This window comes from Lissotriton helveticus, chromosome 11 (genome assembly GCF_964261635.1).
Source record: "Lissotriton helveticus chromosome 11, aLisHel1.1, whole genome shotgun sequence".
Classification (NCBI taxonomy): domain Eukaryota; kingdom Metazoa; phylum Chordata; class Amphibia; order Caudata; family Salamandridae; genus Lissotriton; species Lissotriton helveticus.
The window spans coordinates 1,095,119,996-1,095,136,692 of NC_136072.1; the positions used below are offsets into that span (position 1 = coordinate 1,095,119,996).

Sequence of the window (16,697 nt, forward strand, 5' to 3'; positions counted from 1 at the left end):
AAGGCAATTTCACTCACTTATATGAAGTTGCCCCATTACAGACTCGATACATTAGCTCAATTACGAGAAAAGTGGGACAGAGGCCTACCTGGGAGGGGTGGAGGATGAGGACTGGCAGGAAGCACTTGCATACCCACGAGAAGTGGCCATTAGCAATTAAAAATTTGACATTGAAGTTACTACGCCTGCACCACCCTGGCACAAATGGGCAAGGCGGCCTCCCCACTGTGCCATCGAGGTTGCAATCAGAACAGGACATTTTTCCATATGATCTGGGAATGCCCACCCATTCAGAGCTACTGATCTTAGGTGGTTTCTTGTTTAAACAAGGTGTTTGGGAGGATGGGACAGCCTCGGGGAAATGGTGTTTGCTCAATGTGTGGGAGGCTACAGAACTCACCCGTATGGACCAATTATTCATGACAGTGGGGTTGATGGTACGAAACATAACATTGGATGTGAATGGAGGGCAGTTCATGGTCCCCGACTGGGGGCATGAAAAAAGGTATGGATTGGTACATGGTGGCAGAACCTGATGTTTACAAAAGAAGGGACTGCCTGGAGGAATGGGTCAAGATTTGGTGGAAATGGAACAATTTTAGAGGCAGCTTGTGTACTATGCCACTCTCTCCTGATGCTGGTGCCCTGGGCTTCGGACCGCCCGCTTGTGTCGGGCTGGAAAGCACTCTATGACCTCTATATATCACTGATTATCGAAATGGGATGTGCTGTTGTGTTGATTCACCTTTCAATAAAAAGTTATTTTTAAAAAAAGAAGGTAAGTGCAAAGAGGGAAGTACAGATCTACTATTCGTAACCCCACATCTACGCACCTTGAAGGTACATATTTGTGGAGTTATATATAGTCAACTTTGCCTACACATAGAAACTTACCGTCACAATATTTTTATCCTGGATATTCGTTTTTTCTTTTTTTGTAAACTCTTTTTATTAACAGAGCTCAAGAGACCACACAGTACAAAAACAGTTTCAGCAATACATCATGGAGTGAACACAGCGGATCAATAACAATATATTCATGAGGGCAGAAAGAGAAAATTAGACCTCCAACAAGCACCTATTAACTCACTCCCCACCCTCTGTACTTTCTCCAGGGCGCCCACACTTTCTCAAATTTTTTGGGACATCCCATCTCTTATACACTGTTTCTTCGGCTCGCTGGCACCAGTCAAGATCTCGTTTCCATTCCTCCAGCTGCGGGGGTTCAGGTGCTCCCCAAACCCTGGGTCCTCGATATTCTGGACACATTGTTTTGGTCCATGCTATTTCTGGTTCCGATATTCTGTCTAAATACCTTTCAAAGTGGCTGCTATCAGGTGTGACACCTTCAGCCAGATCTGGCTTTTAGGCAACTGGACTTAGCCTTCTGGGATTTGTTGCTTTGCTTTAAGAATTTTAAATATAAGTGAGGAGGGGCTAAAGGTTATTTAATTGAACAAAATAGCTGCTTTTGCAAGAATATAACTTAATGTGTATGTGTCCTTATACTCTGTTAGCGACTGAATGTTACAAACACGGATAATATGTAATGGTGTTATAGTCAGTAGAAGCTATACTCAGATGTCGTTGTCTGCTCTTATTTTCAGATTGGAGCTTCGCTTTTTGCCAGTAACATTGGCAGTGGACACTTTGTGGGACTTGCCGGCACCGGAGCAGCTTCCGGGATTGTGATTGGTGGCTTTGAATGGAATGTAAGTGACAATATTCTTTTAATCAATGGGGTGAGGACACCTCATGGCTCAGGCATGTGCTTTTATACTGCCTCTTTTACACAGGTGGACCACTATAACTCTTTAACTCAGGGCATTTCATGAGTATTCATGTTTTTTGTTTAATCATTGATTGCATCAGCGAACCATTGAAGGTAACACGCTTGGCAGTTCTCTCAGTCAGTCCCGAGAGGAGCCAGATTTTCAGCTTAATTTCTTGTTGTCATACATTCTTTTTCCTTGACAATTCTGTTGACAGAAAAGGAGTTCCCACGTCCCACTGAAATAGCAGCAGCCGGTGACCCCACCCTATCATGACAACCTAAGTTTATATATCTGCTGAGAATTTCCTGAGACTAAAAAGTCTGATGACACAACAGGGGCACAATGTCAGTTTTTTTCATTTAACTACTTTAATCAGGTATTTGATGCTTTATTAATATAGCTCTTTGTCTCTTTGAAAGAGACGAAACACGTGTCGGCAAATCGTGTGCGGGGAGTTTTTTAAACATCTTTGTAATACTAATAAAGGCTACTGAACAGCAAGAAGACTGATCTTTCTGGATTCCCCGTTCTGATCTCTATTGTTGAGTTGTCTCTAACTGTAGTAGAGGGGGTTACTCATACCCACAGATATGATATACGTAATCAAGACTGAATAATGATAAGTGGTGTGTTGTAAAAGCCCTAGTTTTCTTTGCTGAGTGTGAGTAGCTACATGTAGGACATTATGGTTTGTGTGTGCTACTGAAACCAGGGAATGATACCTAGGGGGTAGAAATGGGTAATTGGAGATAAAGTGATTTGACCAGAATCAAACTCATAGACTTTTATTCATGAAGGTAAATTCACACATGCATATTTATTCATGTATAAATTCACTCTTGCACTTAGCTGTAGGTCTACCCATTTTCGTTATTTACCCTTTCTGGGTGTAGAGTGACACATGGCATCACCCCTCAGTTGAGGGGTGGACACATCTAAGACTGATTCCTTTAATGTAAAGCTATTCCTAGTAACTTTTCACAGATAGGCAAAGATCTCCACCACCAGGTTGGAGATGAACCTATTGTAAAGTGTCTGGAAAATAATAAAGATTATTATTTTCCTTGAAAAATATTAAAATATTGTAATGTAAATTAATTTAAAATAAGTATTATTAGCCTAAAGCTGGTACAATTAAATGTTAAAGCACATCAAGTCATCAATTTCAATTTTCAAGTTTATTTCTAGACTTCATTGTTAATTAAAACGGTTACACCTTTAAACAATAAAAACAGCAATACAATTTAGAATATACAAGGCTACTGTGATCCAATACATGATTGCAGATTCAATATAAAAAGAAAGAAAACGTTGTAAAATGCAATTCGAAATGCAGCTTGTTTTTAATAACAAAATAGATTTGGGCTTGACTGTGCAAATTATTTTAAAGTGTCAGTACTTAGCCGTAGGCAGGACTGTACAAGTTTTTAAAAATATGCAAGAAAGGATTTCCTTTTATAGAGAGGGTGCAGCAAGAAACTGTTTTATGAAAGAATGTCAGATGAATTAAAAGGAGAGATCAATGTTAAAGTGCTTAAGTGCTTGCCTACTTGGCTGCATGACCTCCTGCGAGATCTGGCTGCGGTCCCATTATGTAGTTCCTGGCACCTTATGTTAACAGTTTCGCCTAGGTCGCAGGTGACGAGGCCGTGGCTACCTGGTCTAGGATTGCCGGATGCCAGGAGGGGCTTAGGGTCTTTCATTCAATGTTGTCCAGGTCTTTCACAAGCCAGCTGCTGAGTTGGGTGTCCTTTTTGTTAAAACAGGCTAAGATCGCGGTCCTGCATCTACGAAGCCCTTTCTGGTTCCAAATCAGCCGGGAGCTTGTTTTCTGGTCTTCCATATTCTCTTTGCAAATGCATATCTGGTGAACGAGTGTCTCAGGGACTAGTCCACAAAGTCGGCATGTCCCATGTTTGCACGCTTCCATGGGAGGAGATGTAGATATGACAGTTGGCATCCCATACGGAATTTCATGAAAGCTGTTTTAATTTGAGGTTTAATAGCTATACCCAAGTATGAGTGGGGTGCTAGCTCGGTGTAGGATGACAGGGTACGCTAGGAATGCTGTCTCTTGGCAAATACCTCTTTGTCTGCTAGGAGTGAGCATGCCTTGACGGTTTAGTTTACTAATACTTTAGTTTGATGGTAAGAGCTAAGGAATTCCCATTGGCCAATGAACTATCTAAGTAGAGCCTAGCTAAAGAGTGGGTTATTTCGTTCATTTCTACCCTAAGGAGGCAGCTGGGCGTGCCTAAATTTGTCGCCTTAAGTTTGTAGCAGAGTTTATTAAATGTGCCCTTCCTCGCCATTGATTGTCTGGCTTGGCCGAACTCAAGGTGTAACTGGGCAGGTGGCGTATAAGCTGGCAGACAGAACCACAACTTGAAGAGCCTGGTGATGATTTTCTTCAGGTATACCCCATCTCGTCCCCTCATGCCTTCACTACTGTATATGATGGCGGGGATCCGTTTTGCCTGGATTATCTTCAGCAAGAGTATTTATATATTTTTTGAATTTGTAAAGTACAGGAATCGCCCCCAAGGGCTATCTCTGCACTAGAGTAGCGGAAGATGAAGAGGCAAATCGGTCAAGTACTGAACAGTTCTGTCTTTAGGAGTTTCCTAAAGTGGAAGAGATTAGTGCACTTTCGTAGTTGAACGGGCAATGAGTTCCAGTACACGGGAGCAAGATATGCAACAGCTTTGCCCCCTGCCCGAAAAATTCTGTAGCGGGGTATGGCCAGCAGAGCTTTTTACCCCGAGCGAAGAGATCTGCCAGGCAGATAGTACTTAGGTTTTTTGGCGCGGTAGCCTGGGCCTCTGCCATGTAATGCCTTGCGGACTAGATTACACATTTTAAACTTGATTCTCTGACGGATGGGAAGCCAGGGAAGCTGCCGCAACAGTAGCCGGGAAGGGGTGTAGGGGGCATGTTGAGAGCCAGGCGTGCTGCTGTGTTCTGAACTACCTGCAGTCTGTTTAGCAGGGATTCGTTAGCGGACGTTGCAGTAATCAAGATGGCTGCTAAGTAAAGCTTGAATTAGGGTCCTGCGGCCTGCAAAGGGAAGAAGATGGAACACTCTACAGGGAAGACTCAATGTGTGGAAACAGGTGCCTGAGGTGGCCATGACTTGGTCTCTCATAGTTAGAAAGTGGTCCAGTCGGACACCCAGGTTTTAGCCACAAGTTTAGGGGTAGGGGCTAAGCCCAACTCTGCAGGCCACCAGTCAGGGGACCACATGGTTTGAGCGTTACCGAATAGCAGAATTTCAGTTTTAGCTGCATTAAGCTGAAGGACATTTCGCGTCATCCATCTGGAGATAGCTCGCATACCTATAGTGAAGAGAGATTTAGTCCGGACCTTGTTGTTATCAAAATATAAAAGGAATTGGGTATCATCCGCATAGGAGTAAGGGGTGAACCCATGGTCTGTGAAGATCCTGGTGAGAGGGGCAACATACACATTGAACAGGGTAGGGATAAGGCAGGAGCCCTGTGGTACCCCTTTAGTGAGCTCCAGGGTGCATGACTGGAAGGGGCCCAAGTTGACAGTTTGGGTAGGCTGGTCCAGGAAAATAGCGAGCCATTTGAGTGCCAGTCCCTGGATATCTATCTTGTTCAATCTATTGAGTAGCATCTGTTGAGACACAGTATCAAAAGCCGCGGACAAGTCCAGTAGTACTAGCAGCACCGCCTTATTTTTATCCAGGGCATGTTTGATGCAATCTGTGAAACCTATGAGGGTGGTTTCAGTGGAGTAATTGGGTCTGAAACCGGATTGAGAATGGTCAAGGTTGCCAGGAGATTCTAAGTACCCCATTAGCTTAGAGTTGATATGCCTTTCAATGAGTTTACTCATGAGTGGAAGGAGTTAAATAGGACTGTAGTTTGTCAACTCAGTTGAGGGTACATGTACCTTTTTCCAGATCAGGAGCACTTGTGCCGCCTTCCATTCACGTGGGAGTATCCCTTCTGGAGCATGACGAGGCCCACTTTGAAGATGTATGTCACCTTCAATGAAAGACCTCAAAGCTCGTCTCTTTGAACGACACCGGGCCTAACCCGCTACTACCCCCATACACTCACTGCCAAGTGCTGACCAACCTCAACCAGCATGAACGATTGATGTCCACCTTGTGGTCTGGACCACCTGCTGTCCCTGATGTGTTCCACAATGTATACTTGTGAAGTGCTGTACCGCATGGGAAGGCTAACCCGTTGTTCTCTCCACCCTTAATGTTACATGCATGTTTTCTATTTGTGTTTGATATGTTCTGCTTTATTGTAAGCGCTCTGATGCCAATGGGTGATATAAAATCACAAAAATAAATAAATAACATAAAACCTGCCACCTTGCCTGGACCATGCAGGATAGGACTAGTGCTGGGCCCAGAGGGAGTGGCGGTTGGGGGCTGCGGTTGGCACTGTCCCTGCTATGCCCTCTGCCCTGCTGCGGGGAGCTGGCCTGCTTTCTCTCCTGTGGATTGTGGCCATTCTTGGGCAGGGTGATCACGAGCCCTGGTCCGGGCCCTCTACTTGCTCCTAACCCATCGTTGTTGTGGCCAGTCCCGCAGCTAGGTCCAGGAGGAGTCGCCGCCTGATTGCCTGGACGCCTTTGGCATGAGCAGACACTGACACTGGGCGGGGCCCTACTTCGACCTCCCCTGAGTGCATAAACTGTCCTGGGCCTGGTGGGATATCAACAGCTGGGGTAAGCCCGGCCTCGGCAACCAAACAAGCGGATGTGCCCTCCTCTCATTCAGTGTCACTGTTACGCCTGCGAAGTGAGGAGAAATGGCCCCACTGAGGAAGGCATAACTGTGTATGGTATTTAACTTATGAAAGGCATTAGCTGTGGCCTGATCTGAGACAGGGGGTGTGTGGGCAGCAGCATAGGCACATCAGCAATACAAGTTGAAGGACGGAGGACAGTGATTGCTCTGGACAGACCCCCTAAGCCCGCCTGGAGGCCTCTTGGGGACCACTGACATAATATTGAAAACAACAATATCCTGAAACAAAAATATTGTGTCAAAAATATTGTTTATAAAATATCCTGTCCCTGTACTTATAATAGTAAGTACAAAAATATTGAGTAAAGAAATATTGTTTCATACTAATATTGTTAAAAATATAGTGAATGAAGTTCTTTATTGTTGATTAATAAAAATCATTACAAACAGAAATGAAGAGAGGAAAAAAGATAAAAACCCCTTTGGTTGCGACAAAGCTTAAATAAGTTAATTTAGTCTAGTTAAAATCATGTTGTTTTTGCACATCATAACATATATAATGCATTAAGTTAAAAATAATAACAAGGTACGTTATATGTCGGTTCAATATTTCATGTCAATTACATAAGACAACACTTCCAAATTGGGAATTTAAAAAAAACATTTTTATTTAAATAGTCTCAATAGAACAACTACACTTCCCCAATGTATAACATTCATATCGTAATTAAATTACAATACTTAAAGTGCACTAGTACAATAACTTATATTTAGCAGCAATGATTGCAGCCCACTTGGCTATATCAATCCTTCCGTCTAATGTCGCATTCTTGACATCTAGCCGAAATTACTAAAGTGTACATGTGTCATTGTTTACAACAAGTAGCAATATTTAAAGTGCACTTGTGCAATTTCTTAGGCAAGTATCTAATATCAAAAACCACATTCTGAAAATACTTTTTTCCTGCGATAAAGATAAACTGTCCATATTCCCAGAAAGACAATTTCAGACTAATAATGTTAATGTTTTGCACCAAGCAGCAATTGTTTTTATGTGGTAAGTAAAACATATCTGTGCATTCTTTTGCGTCTGTCAGCAATCACTAAATCTCTAGGCAAGCATCTAATATCAGGTGTCACACTATGAGGAAAGCTTTTTTTTCTGCAACAAGGATGTACTTTACAAACTTAGTAGTCAGGCGAGGCAAGTTCCCAGAGAGACAAGTTATAATAGCTTGACGACATGTTCTCACCCCTAATTCGTTAAAGATGGACTTTAAAAATGTTTTTCTCTCTTCTAGCAGTAGCAGACAAGTGGATGCAATATGCATAAGAGATTCATTATAAATGCCACATAACCAACAGCTGTTTGTGGGCCAATTTAATTCCCATTTGGGAATTCCGTCCTTTGTGGGGTATCTCCCAAAGCGTAGCTGCATAAATCTATTTCTTAAAAATGGTTTTAAATGAGTTGTGAGGAACGATTGTGGTTCTAATTTAATAAATTAGTAAATAACTGACCAAGAGTGTCTCTTTTTAGCTAACTCATCCTTACCCAGAAGAATCGATAAGAAATTAACGGAGCAATTTATTGTCTGTTTGAACACCACTTTACTCCTGGACTCTTCTTCAAAGGGCGGAGACTTAAAATTGTTTAAACTGTCAGTTAAGTAAGCTCGCCAACCCTTAGCATATTCATACCTCTTAATCTCCTGCCAACATTGATTTGCGAGAGAGTCCGTGTCTGAACAGAAAAAAGAATATAATGACTTTAGAATAGCTGAATGTCTTGTCAGAGTTTGTCTTTTAAGACCAAATTCCAATCTGACATTGGCATGCCCGATATACTTTGGGACCTTAAAAACAGATTTAAAAACCTTTCTTTGTAGGCTATCAAGAGATTCTGTATCTTTACCTCGAAAAATCACTGAGCCATAAGTTAAGGAGGGCATTAATTTAGCTTTCATAATCTTAAGTAAATGCTCATTATTTGGACATGCCAACTTATCTCTCAGCTTTCTAAAAGCAAAGGACAAGGTAGTAGCTTTTGCTTTTAGATATATAAAATGTTGTTTAAAAGACAATCTGTCCTTAAATGTAATTCCCAAGTATTTATAAAATTTCACAATTTCAATATATAGCCCATTAATCTTCCATGCACTCTTATCTAATTTTGAACCACTGATCGCCATTATTTTTGTCTTCTTAGTATTCATTTGTAAACCATTAACAGATATATAGGTATTAAATGAATCAACTAATCTTTTAAGGCCTATAGCAGTGTGACTTAGCAGTACGTTATCATCTGCATACTGTAAGTATTTAATTTCTTAACCCGAGAAGATAGGCGAGTGGGCAATAACATCTTTAAAATGTGACGATAAGTCAGCCACAAATTTATTAAAAAGACAAGGTGCCAAAATACAACCCTGTTTAAGACCGCTCCTAGTTTCAAGTCGATGGGTTGTACATTTCCTACTTTAACCTGGACCCATGTATTAGTGTACAACAATTTAATCATTTCAAGCAGCTGTTTTGGAATACCCCATGCAGATAACTTGCCCCAGAGTGAATTGCGGGGGACAGAATCAAACGCGGCCTTAAGGTCAACAAAACAAATATATAACTTTTGCTTTTTATGCTTTGTTCTTCCAGCAAGTAAAGTCAATACAGTCAAATTCGTAGTCGTTGACTCGCCCCTTCGAAACCCAGTTTGGAATTTTGGGATAAGATCTTCCTTTGTCGCCTATTCTTCCAAGTCGCTGAATAGACTGCTAGAGAAGACTTTTGCCTCCACATCTGTTAAGGCGATCAGCCTATAATTTGCTAGATTGTCATGAGGACTACTTTTGTAGATTGGCTGTATAATGCTTCCCTGCCATGACTTGGTGACCTTTTTAGTTTTAACGACATCATTAATCAAAGGTGTTAAAATCTCTGACCAAAGATCTATCTTTGCTTTAAATATTGAGTTCGGAAGTACGTTGGAGCCTGGGGCACCATTCGATCTTATCCTACTTATTGCCGATCTTACTTGGTCTATTTGCCATGACTCATTTACTTGTGGCTCGGATTTAATATGGTGTTGTTCATTCCGGAGTATTCCTCCTTCATTAATGAACGAGGGGGATAACCTTTGAAAAGCAGTGTTGTTCGTAAAGGTTGTATCTGCAGAGACCCCATATAGGTTATAAATAAAAGAAGCCCAGCATGATTCAGAGATATTGGCGCTATTTGCTCTTTTATTACCATTTTCAAGACTATTTATTATGCCCCAAAATTCCTTCACATTTTTTGTTTTGCAGGCAAAATGCAACTTGGTCCAGATTCCCTCGTAGTACGTATGTTTGGCTTTCCATACTTTTTTTAACACCTTAGGAGCTCCGTAAACAAACCTCCCCAGTGCTGCGCTATCCATTATCCAGTGCTGAACTGGACGTCCAGCGGTCGCATGCAGCACTGGGGAGGTAGTGCCCGTGACGACCGTTGGCCGACGGCAGCACCTAAAGGGTTAAATATCCACTTCTCAGACTTTTTAATTTATGAAATTCCAGGTTTTCTTGGGCTTCATTTGCTTTTCTATAGGTGGCCCTTGTTGCTTTGTTAAGTTCTCTGTTTTGTTGGAGCAACTAGTTTTTTATACCAAACTGATCTTTTGGGCCTCATAATGGACCCTCTCGATGTGGTTGGATTAGGAAGGCTATCCAAAAGGGAAGCTGTTAGAAATGGGCGTCTCTAGGTGGCAATGGTATACACCTTTGTCCAAATAGGGACCCTCGCTTCTAGTCAGGGTAAGGGGGCTACACTCTTAAATAACCCCTGCTCACCCCATTGGTAGCATGGCACGAGCAGGCAGGCTTATCTCAGAGGCAGTGTGTAAAGCATTTGTGAACACATACAGTAATACAGTGAAAACACTAGAAATGGACACCACACCAGTTTAGAAAAATAAGTAATCTTTACTAGACTTAACACAAGACCAAACGACAAAAATCCACAATACAGTAATCAAAAATAAGACTTTAAAATGGTAGAAATAGCTTAGTTCAATGTAGATGGTAAATGCGACACTTTACTCTCAAAGTACCTTGGATGTGTCACGCAAAACAAACAAAAGGTTTGCAGGGAAGGTGATGCGTCAGTTCCTTGCTTTGGGGGAGGTGATGCGTCAGTTCCTTACTGCAGCGCAGGGGAGGTGATGCGTCGGTTCCTTATCAGAGAGGAGGTGATGCGTCGGTTTCTTACTGCGTTCGGTTACGATGCGACAAGATGGCGCCTCGATGCGATGCTGCAAAATGGTGTCTTTGATGCGATATGACAACGTGGATGCGATGCGTGCACGCCCAATGGACGTGTGGCGAAATCGATGAATTTTGGAGCCGCAACAGGCACTGCGACACGCTTCTCCGGTGATGCAACGGCGACCTCTGCAGCGGCAGCACACTTCTCCGGTGATGCGACACGATTCGTCTGCGATATGACGGCAAACAGCTGCACGCTTCTTCGGTGATACGACGGCAACTGCAGCGGTGGCGACACACTTCTCCTTGTTGCGTTGCACTTCCAGCTCCCAGCTCCTAGCTACACGCAGTCTTCTCAGAGGGCCCAAACAACAGTAGGCACCTCTCTGCTGGTAGAATTCCCAGCAAGAAAATTCAGGAGAGCTGGTGGTGAAGTCTTGTATCCCTGAGACTTCAGGCAGAAGGCAAGCATACTTCAAGCCCTCGGAGATTTTTTTTCAAGATGATGAAAATTCACACAGTTCCTTTCCTTGGCAAATAAGTAATCACTGAAGGCCATCTGAAGGCCATCCCCAGACAGCACAGGGGCAGTCTCCTCCTTCAGCTTCTTTTAGTTCTTCTCCTTGGCATCTGATTCCCTGAAGTGATCTAAAGTTCTGGGGTCTGGGCCCCAATATTTATAATGCAAATTCCTTTGTTCTCTGAAGGCAGAGAGTGTCTGTACCTTGTCAAAACCAGTTCTGCCCCCCTCAGTGCAGCTTCCTGGCAGGAGGTGGAGACAGCATTGTTTGAGAGCAGACCTGGCCCAGGTAGCTGAAAGAAAATCTTCTCCCCCATCTCTCTATTCTATGAGGGCTCATGTCAGTGAAAGGAAATCTCTGCCCCCCTACTCTCTATTCTATGAGGGCTCAGGGCAGTGAAAGTAAATCTCCTCCCCCTACTCTCTATTCAATGCAGGTCCTATTCAGCCCAGCCCTGACCCAACAGACTGCTGGAGCCAAGGCCCTCTCCAGCCCCCTGTCACTCACAAACCAGACATGGAATACACAAACCCAGCAGAGACAACTGGATGGTTAGGCAGGAAAATACCTACTTTCTAAAAGTGTTGTTTTCAACACAGAATGTAAAAATCACCTTCACTAAAAGATGTATTTTAACATTCTTGAGTTCAGGCATACTAAACTCGAATTTCAACCTTGTTCCCTGGATCAGTTAGGATTATAAGATGTTATAATCAAACTGCCCATTCTGGCCTATGGGAACAGGTAGCCTTGCAATAGTGAAAAACGAAATTGGCTGTAATTCACTATCAGGACATGACACACATATCAGGGCATGTTCTACCTTTGACATACAATGCAACCTGCCCATGGGGGTACCTTTGGCCTACCCTAGGGGTGACTAATATGTAGAAAAGGGAAGGTTTTTTTTTTTGTGAAAGAATTAAAATGAAATTGAAAATGATGATTGAACTAGTGTGACTCACTAGTAGCAACAGTGCGCAGAGGTTGAGTGGTTTGATCCACTCAAGTTAGGTTGGTAGATAATTAGGCACGGGAGTAGGACAAACGTGCCACCGCTGCAGCACGCATGTGAAAAATAAGAGGAACAAATTATATATTGTAAAAGAAAGGAGTGCCTTCCTTCCATTATATTCATTTTGTCACGTTGTCCAAACGGAAAGAGCACCCATTGAAATAAAAAATGTCGTTTGATCAAATATCAAGCCTTACAGATGAGAGAGCAAAAACTTTGGCATACACAGCTGAGCAAGCAACGGATATCTACTCTTTGGTTCAAGAAGTAAAGACTTCGGATGCCCAAGGCAACACTATAGTACAACAATTGAAGCAACTACAATTTCTAGCTAAAAGAGAAGTAAGCCAAAAACTCCATGCATCGACCCTGGTTCAGTATCATAAAGAAAAAAGGATACCACGAGGATTACGAATGTCTATCAAACCCATGCTTTATAGGTTCCATTTGAACAAAGATTTTATGGAAAAATGGTATCGAATTTTAAATAAGTGTTCACTAGATTTAATATTGTTACTGATTGAGGAATTGGCGAGAGTCATTGCAGACCTGACCCGTGAAATTGACGAGATCAAACAAAATCTAGAAGGCAGGATGCAAAAGGACGATTGGGATAAAACTTTGAATGATATTAATATCACATTGGATAAATACACCAAGGAAATTCAAGAAGGTAAACTAAGAAAATTTAAGAGGGACACGCTTGATTATAAGCTCAATGAAGTATATACTTGGGCTGAAGTCTATGCCCAGAGGAGAGCTTATCAACCCAGGAAAAAACCAACTAACACCTCGGAGGAGAGTTTAGTTTCGGACACCGATTTAAGTGCTTCTAGACCATCAGCTCAAACACAAATTGGAGAAACGCCTGGCCCAAGTGAACAGATAGATTCAGACCAAACGGCAACGACATCAAAGCCGTCTTCTTTTCCCCAGGCAGGGGATTTAACACAACCACCAGGAAAACCAAAACAAAAACCAGGAGAAGCCAGAGAAGGAGCAAGAACAAGGAGCACCAAGTAAATCTAGTGATGAACATTTCCAAAACTGAGTTAACATCTAAAGAACTTCAAGTACTGAATAAAGGATTGGGTTTTGTCCCAACCTATGACACAAACATCTTGGAAAGCGAAATAGCACTGTTCAAGTTCATGAGGGTGTTAAGACTTAGGCATTTCTTCACTAATGTAGTTCCCACACAAGAAGAAAAAGAACCGACTGAATTCATGGAATTCAAAGTTAAATCTAAATATCAAGCTCCGGTTTCGCACAAAATCTTGGACGCATTTGAAAAAGCAGTGAGAAATGACCTAGAAAAATTGAGCTTTCACAGATCCAAAACAAAGAATCTATCAATTCATGAAAGGAACATCCTAAAAACACTCCAAATGAATGAGAATATTCACATTCAAAAGGCTGATAAAGGAGGAGCAATAATAGTGATGGATAAAGAATTCTATGAAGCAAAAGTTAATGAACATGTGTCTGACGAATTGACATACCTGGAATTAGACAAAGACCCTATCTATGATCTGGAAGTGACCTTAAAAATCATCTTAGACAAAGCGTGTGAACTTGGTCATATCTCAATGGCTACGAAACAATTCCTCACAGTACAGAACCCCAGGCGACCCCGCCTTTACATGCTACCCAAAGTTCACAAAGATAAAATGAACCCTCCTATGAGGCCTATAGTCACAGGTTGTGGCACGATTTTTGAACCACTGGGGCAGTATATAGATACTTTCTTACAGCAATTCGTCCAAGAGTGGCCATCTTACACAAAAGATACCAACCACTTTTTGCAGAAATTAAAAGACATTACCACAACACAAGATCTACTACTATGTACTATAGATGTAAAATCTCTTTATACTTCGATTCCCCACCAAGCAGGACTGGAAGCTGTGGAATGGGCTTTGTTGGAGCTAGAAACCATCAGAGCAGAAAAAACTTTCATTTTAGAATTGTTGCATTTCTGCTTATACCATAGCTACTTCCAATGGGACAAAATTTTTTTTTTCCTACAACAGAATGGAACATCAATGGGATTTGCGGGGGCACCCGCATATGCTAATACGTATATGGCTAAATTTGAAGCAGACCATATTTTTTCGGATAAAGAATGGCAGGATCATAGTTTGATATATCAAAGATTTATCGATGATATTTTTGTATTATGGTCAGGTAACAGAGAAATGCTGGAAGAAAAAATCTTGATTTTAAACACTCATGTAGAGCAAATTAAGTTTACTCATACTATCAGTGACCATGAAATAGCATTTCTGGACGTCCTACTGTCATTGAAAAATGGAACATTACAAACTGAAGTGTTTCGGAAAGAGACCGATGTTAACAATTCTTTATTGTTTCAGAGTTTTCATCCTCAGAACTTAAAAATAAATTTGCCCATGTCGCAATATATGAGGATAAAAAGGATATGCTCAGAATCTGAGACCTTGGAAAAACATCTGGAAATACAAGAAGGAAAATATGCATCCAGAGGTTACCCGGAGAGTGTATTAAAGCAAACCAAGGATAAGGTAGCTAGGTTCAACAGGGAGAAGCTTTTGGAAAAGAAACCGAAGAAGATTCTGGACAGACAGGTGTTTGTTTCAAAATACTCCACAAGCTCATCCAAAATAAAAAACATAATAATAAGACACTGGGAACTTTTGTTACACGAACCAGATTTTGGAGGCATTTTCCAGCAAAAACCGATGTTTGCATACAACAGATCGAAAAACTTAAAGGAGTTGCTAAAATCACCCATAATCAAAAGAAGAGCAAACTACAAAGGAATGAAAAGGTGCATGAACTGTGTGCATTGCCATAATGTAATTGTTGGGAATACTTTGCATCATCCCCAGACAGGAAAAACCATTGATTTACACCACGACAGTGATTGTAACTCCAAAAGTGTGATCTACGTCATCAAATGTCCTTGTGGCAAATTGTACGTGGGGAAAACGGAAAGAAAACTAAAAACAAGAATATCTGAACACAAGAGTACGATTAGGAATGTTAACATCAAGAGCAATTTAGCTAAACATTGGACAGAAAACAGGCACAACATATCCCAGCTACAGTTCTCAGTTTTGGAGAAAATTGAAACACGAGAAGGAGTGGATCTCACCAGATCCCTCCTACAAAGAGAGATATTTTGGATTCGGTACCTAGGGACCCAGGAACCTAAAGGTCTTAATGAAAAGATAGATTATACATGTTTTTTGTAAAATAAATACTGTACGCCAGGTTAGATCCATGTAGAGGTTTTGGCCAAGCCTCTCTTTAGCATGTGAACTTTTTTGATCATATTTTTCATATATGTACTTTTGAATGGTTGAATTGCACTAAAATGCTTTATATGTAATATTGTAAATAATCTTTATGTGATTGTTATATTCGAGCACTTTATTTTAATTTACTTTCTCACTATTTTTTCACCATTTTTTCACTGTATTATTTTGCCTTGACCGTAAGTGGTAGTAAGTGGTTTCATCAGGTCATGATTTAAGGGCTACCGTGTAGCTCGAGGTCGTTGAGTAATTTTCCCTGAGTGTTGTTGGTTTCGTGTTGGTAGACTTCACAAACATGGCGGGTCCGAGATTTTGGAATTAGTCCGTTTTCACTGTTACTTGAGGAAGAGCGTGATCTTATCCTGGCGAGCCCGGCGCTTGGTTTGTAACTGGCAGCGAGTGAAGTTAGGAGTTGGTGTTTAGCGGAGAGGTAAGAATGGGTGCCCGGGGGGTAAGCGGTAGTTACGACTATAGTTTGCAATACGAAGCTAAGGACTGCAATGTTTTCGTTGTAGGTGGCAATTTTGAATAGAGACGAAAACGTGGCGTTTTTACATTCCCAGAGACTCGAGGTAAGCAGAAGCTCGATGAGGTGGTTTTTAGATTTAGGGCATTTGGTGGAACGTTGTTAGCGTGTATTAACAGTCAGAACTCTCGTTTACAGGTACCACAACCTCGTGGTTTGGTTGTGAGTATACATTGTTTCAGCACATTCACGTTTTAAGGTGCAACGGTGGTGGTTTTTATATGAAAAAGGTGTAAAAAGTGCATGCTGCAGCCATTATTATTTTTTGTACATGATACTATGTTGTAGAGAGCATCCGTGGGTTTTTGAAACTTGAATCTGATAAAAACTGGACATTATACTGAATTTGCTGACTTAAGATTTTTACATTTTTAGGCCCCTGAGGAAGAGTCCATCTAGGACTCGAAATGCATCGGGCTACATCAACTTTAAAGTTGCAAAGAAAAGATTGTATTTTGCTGATACAGTGAAATTATGAACTGTTGTTTTGTGAATATATGTTAGAATTTTTTGTAAAAGAATTGATGATTAAATATCACACTTTCAAAGGAGAAAGGTGAATGTGGTTATGTTGAAAATTTTTTT

The 16,697-nt window shown here is 41.4% G+C and overlaps 1 protein-coding gene across 2 annotated transcripts in view; it reads left to right on the forward strand.

The window, feature by feature from the left end:
• Positions 1-16,697, forward strand: part of SLC5A1 (solute carrier family 5 member 1) — a 273,512-nt gene that overhangs the window by 55,273 nt on the left and 201,542 nt on the right. For both annotated transcript variants that reach the window (XM_078667750.1, XM_078667751.1), the window contains exon 3: positions 1,608-1,712. In XM_078667750.1, the coding sequence (XP_078523876.1) occupies positions 1,608-1,712 (105 nt within the window). The remainder of the gene's footprint in view (positions 1-1,607; positions 1,713-16,697) is intronic.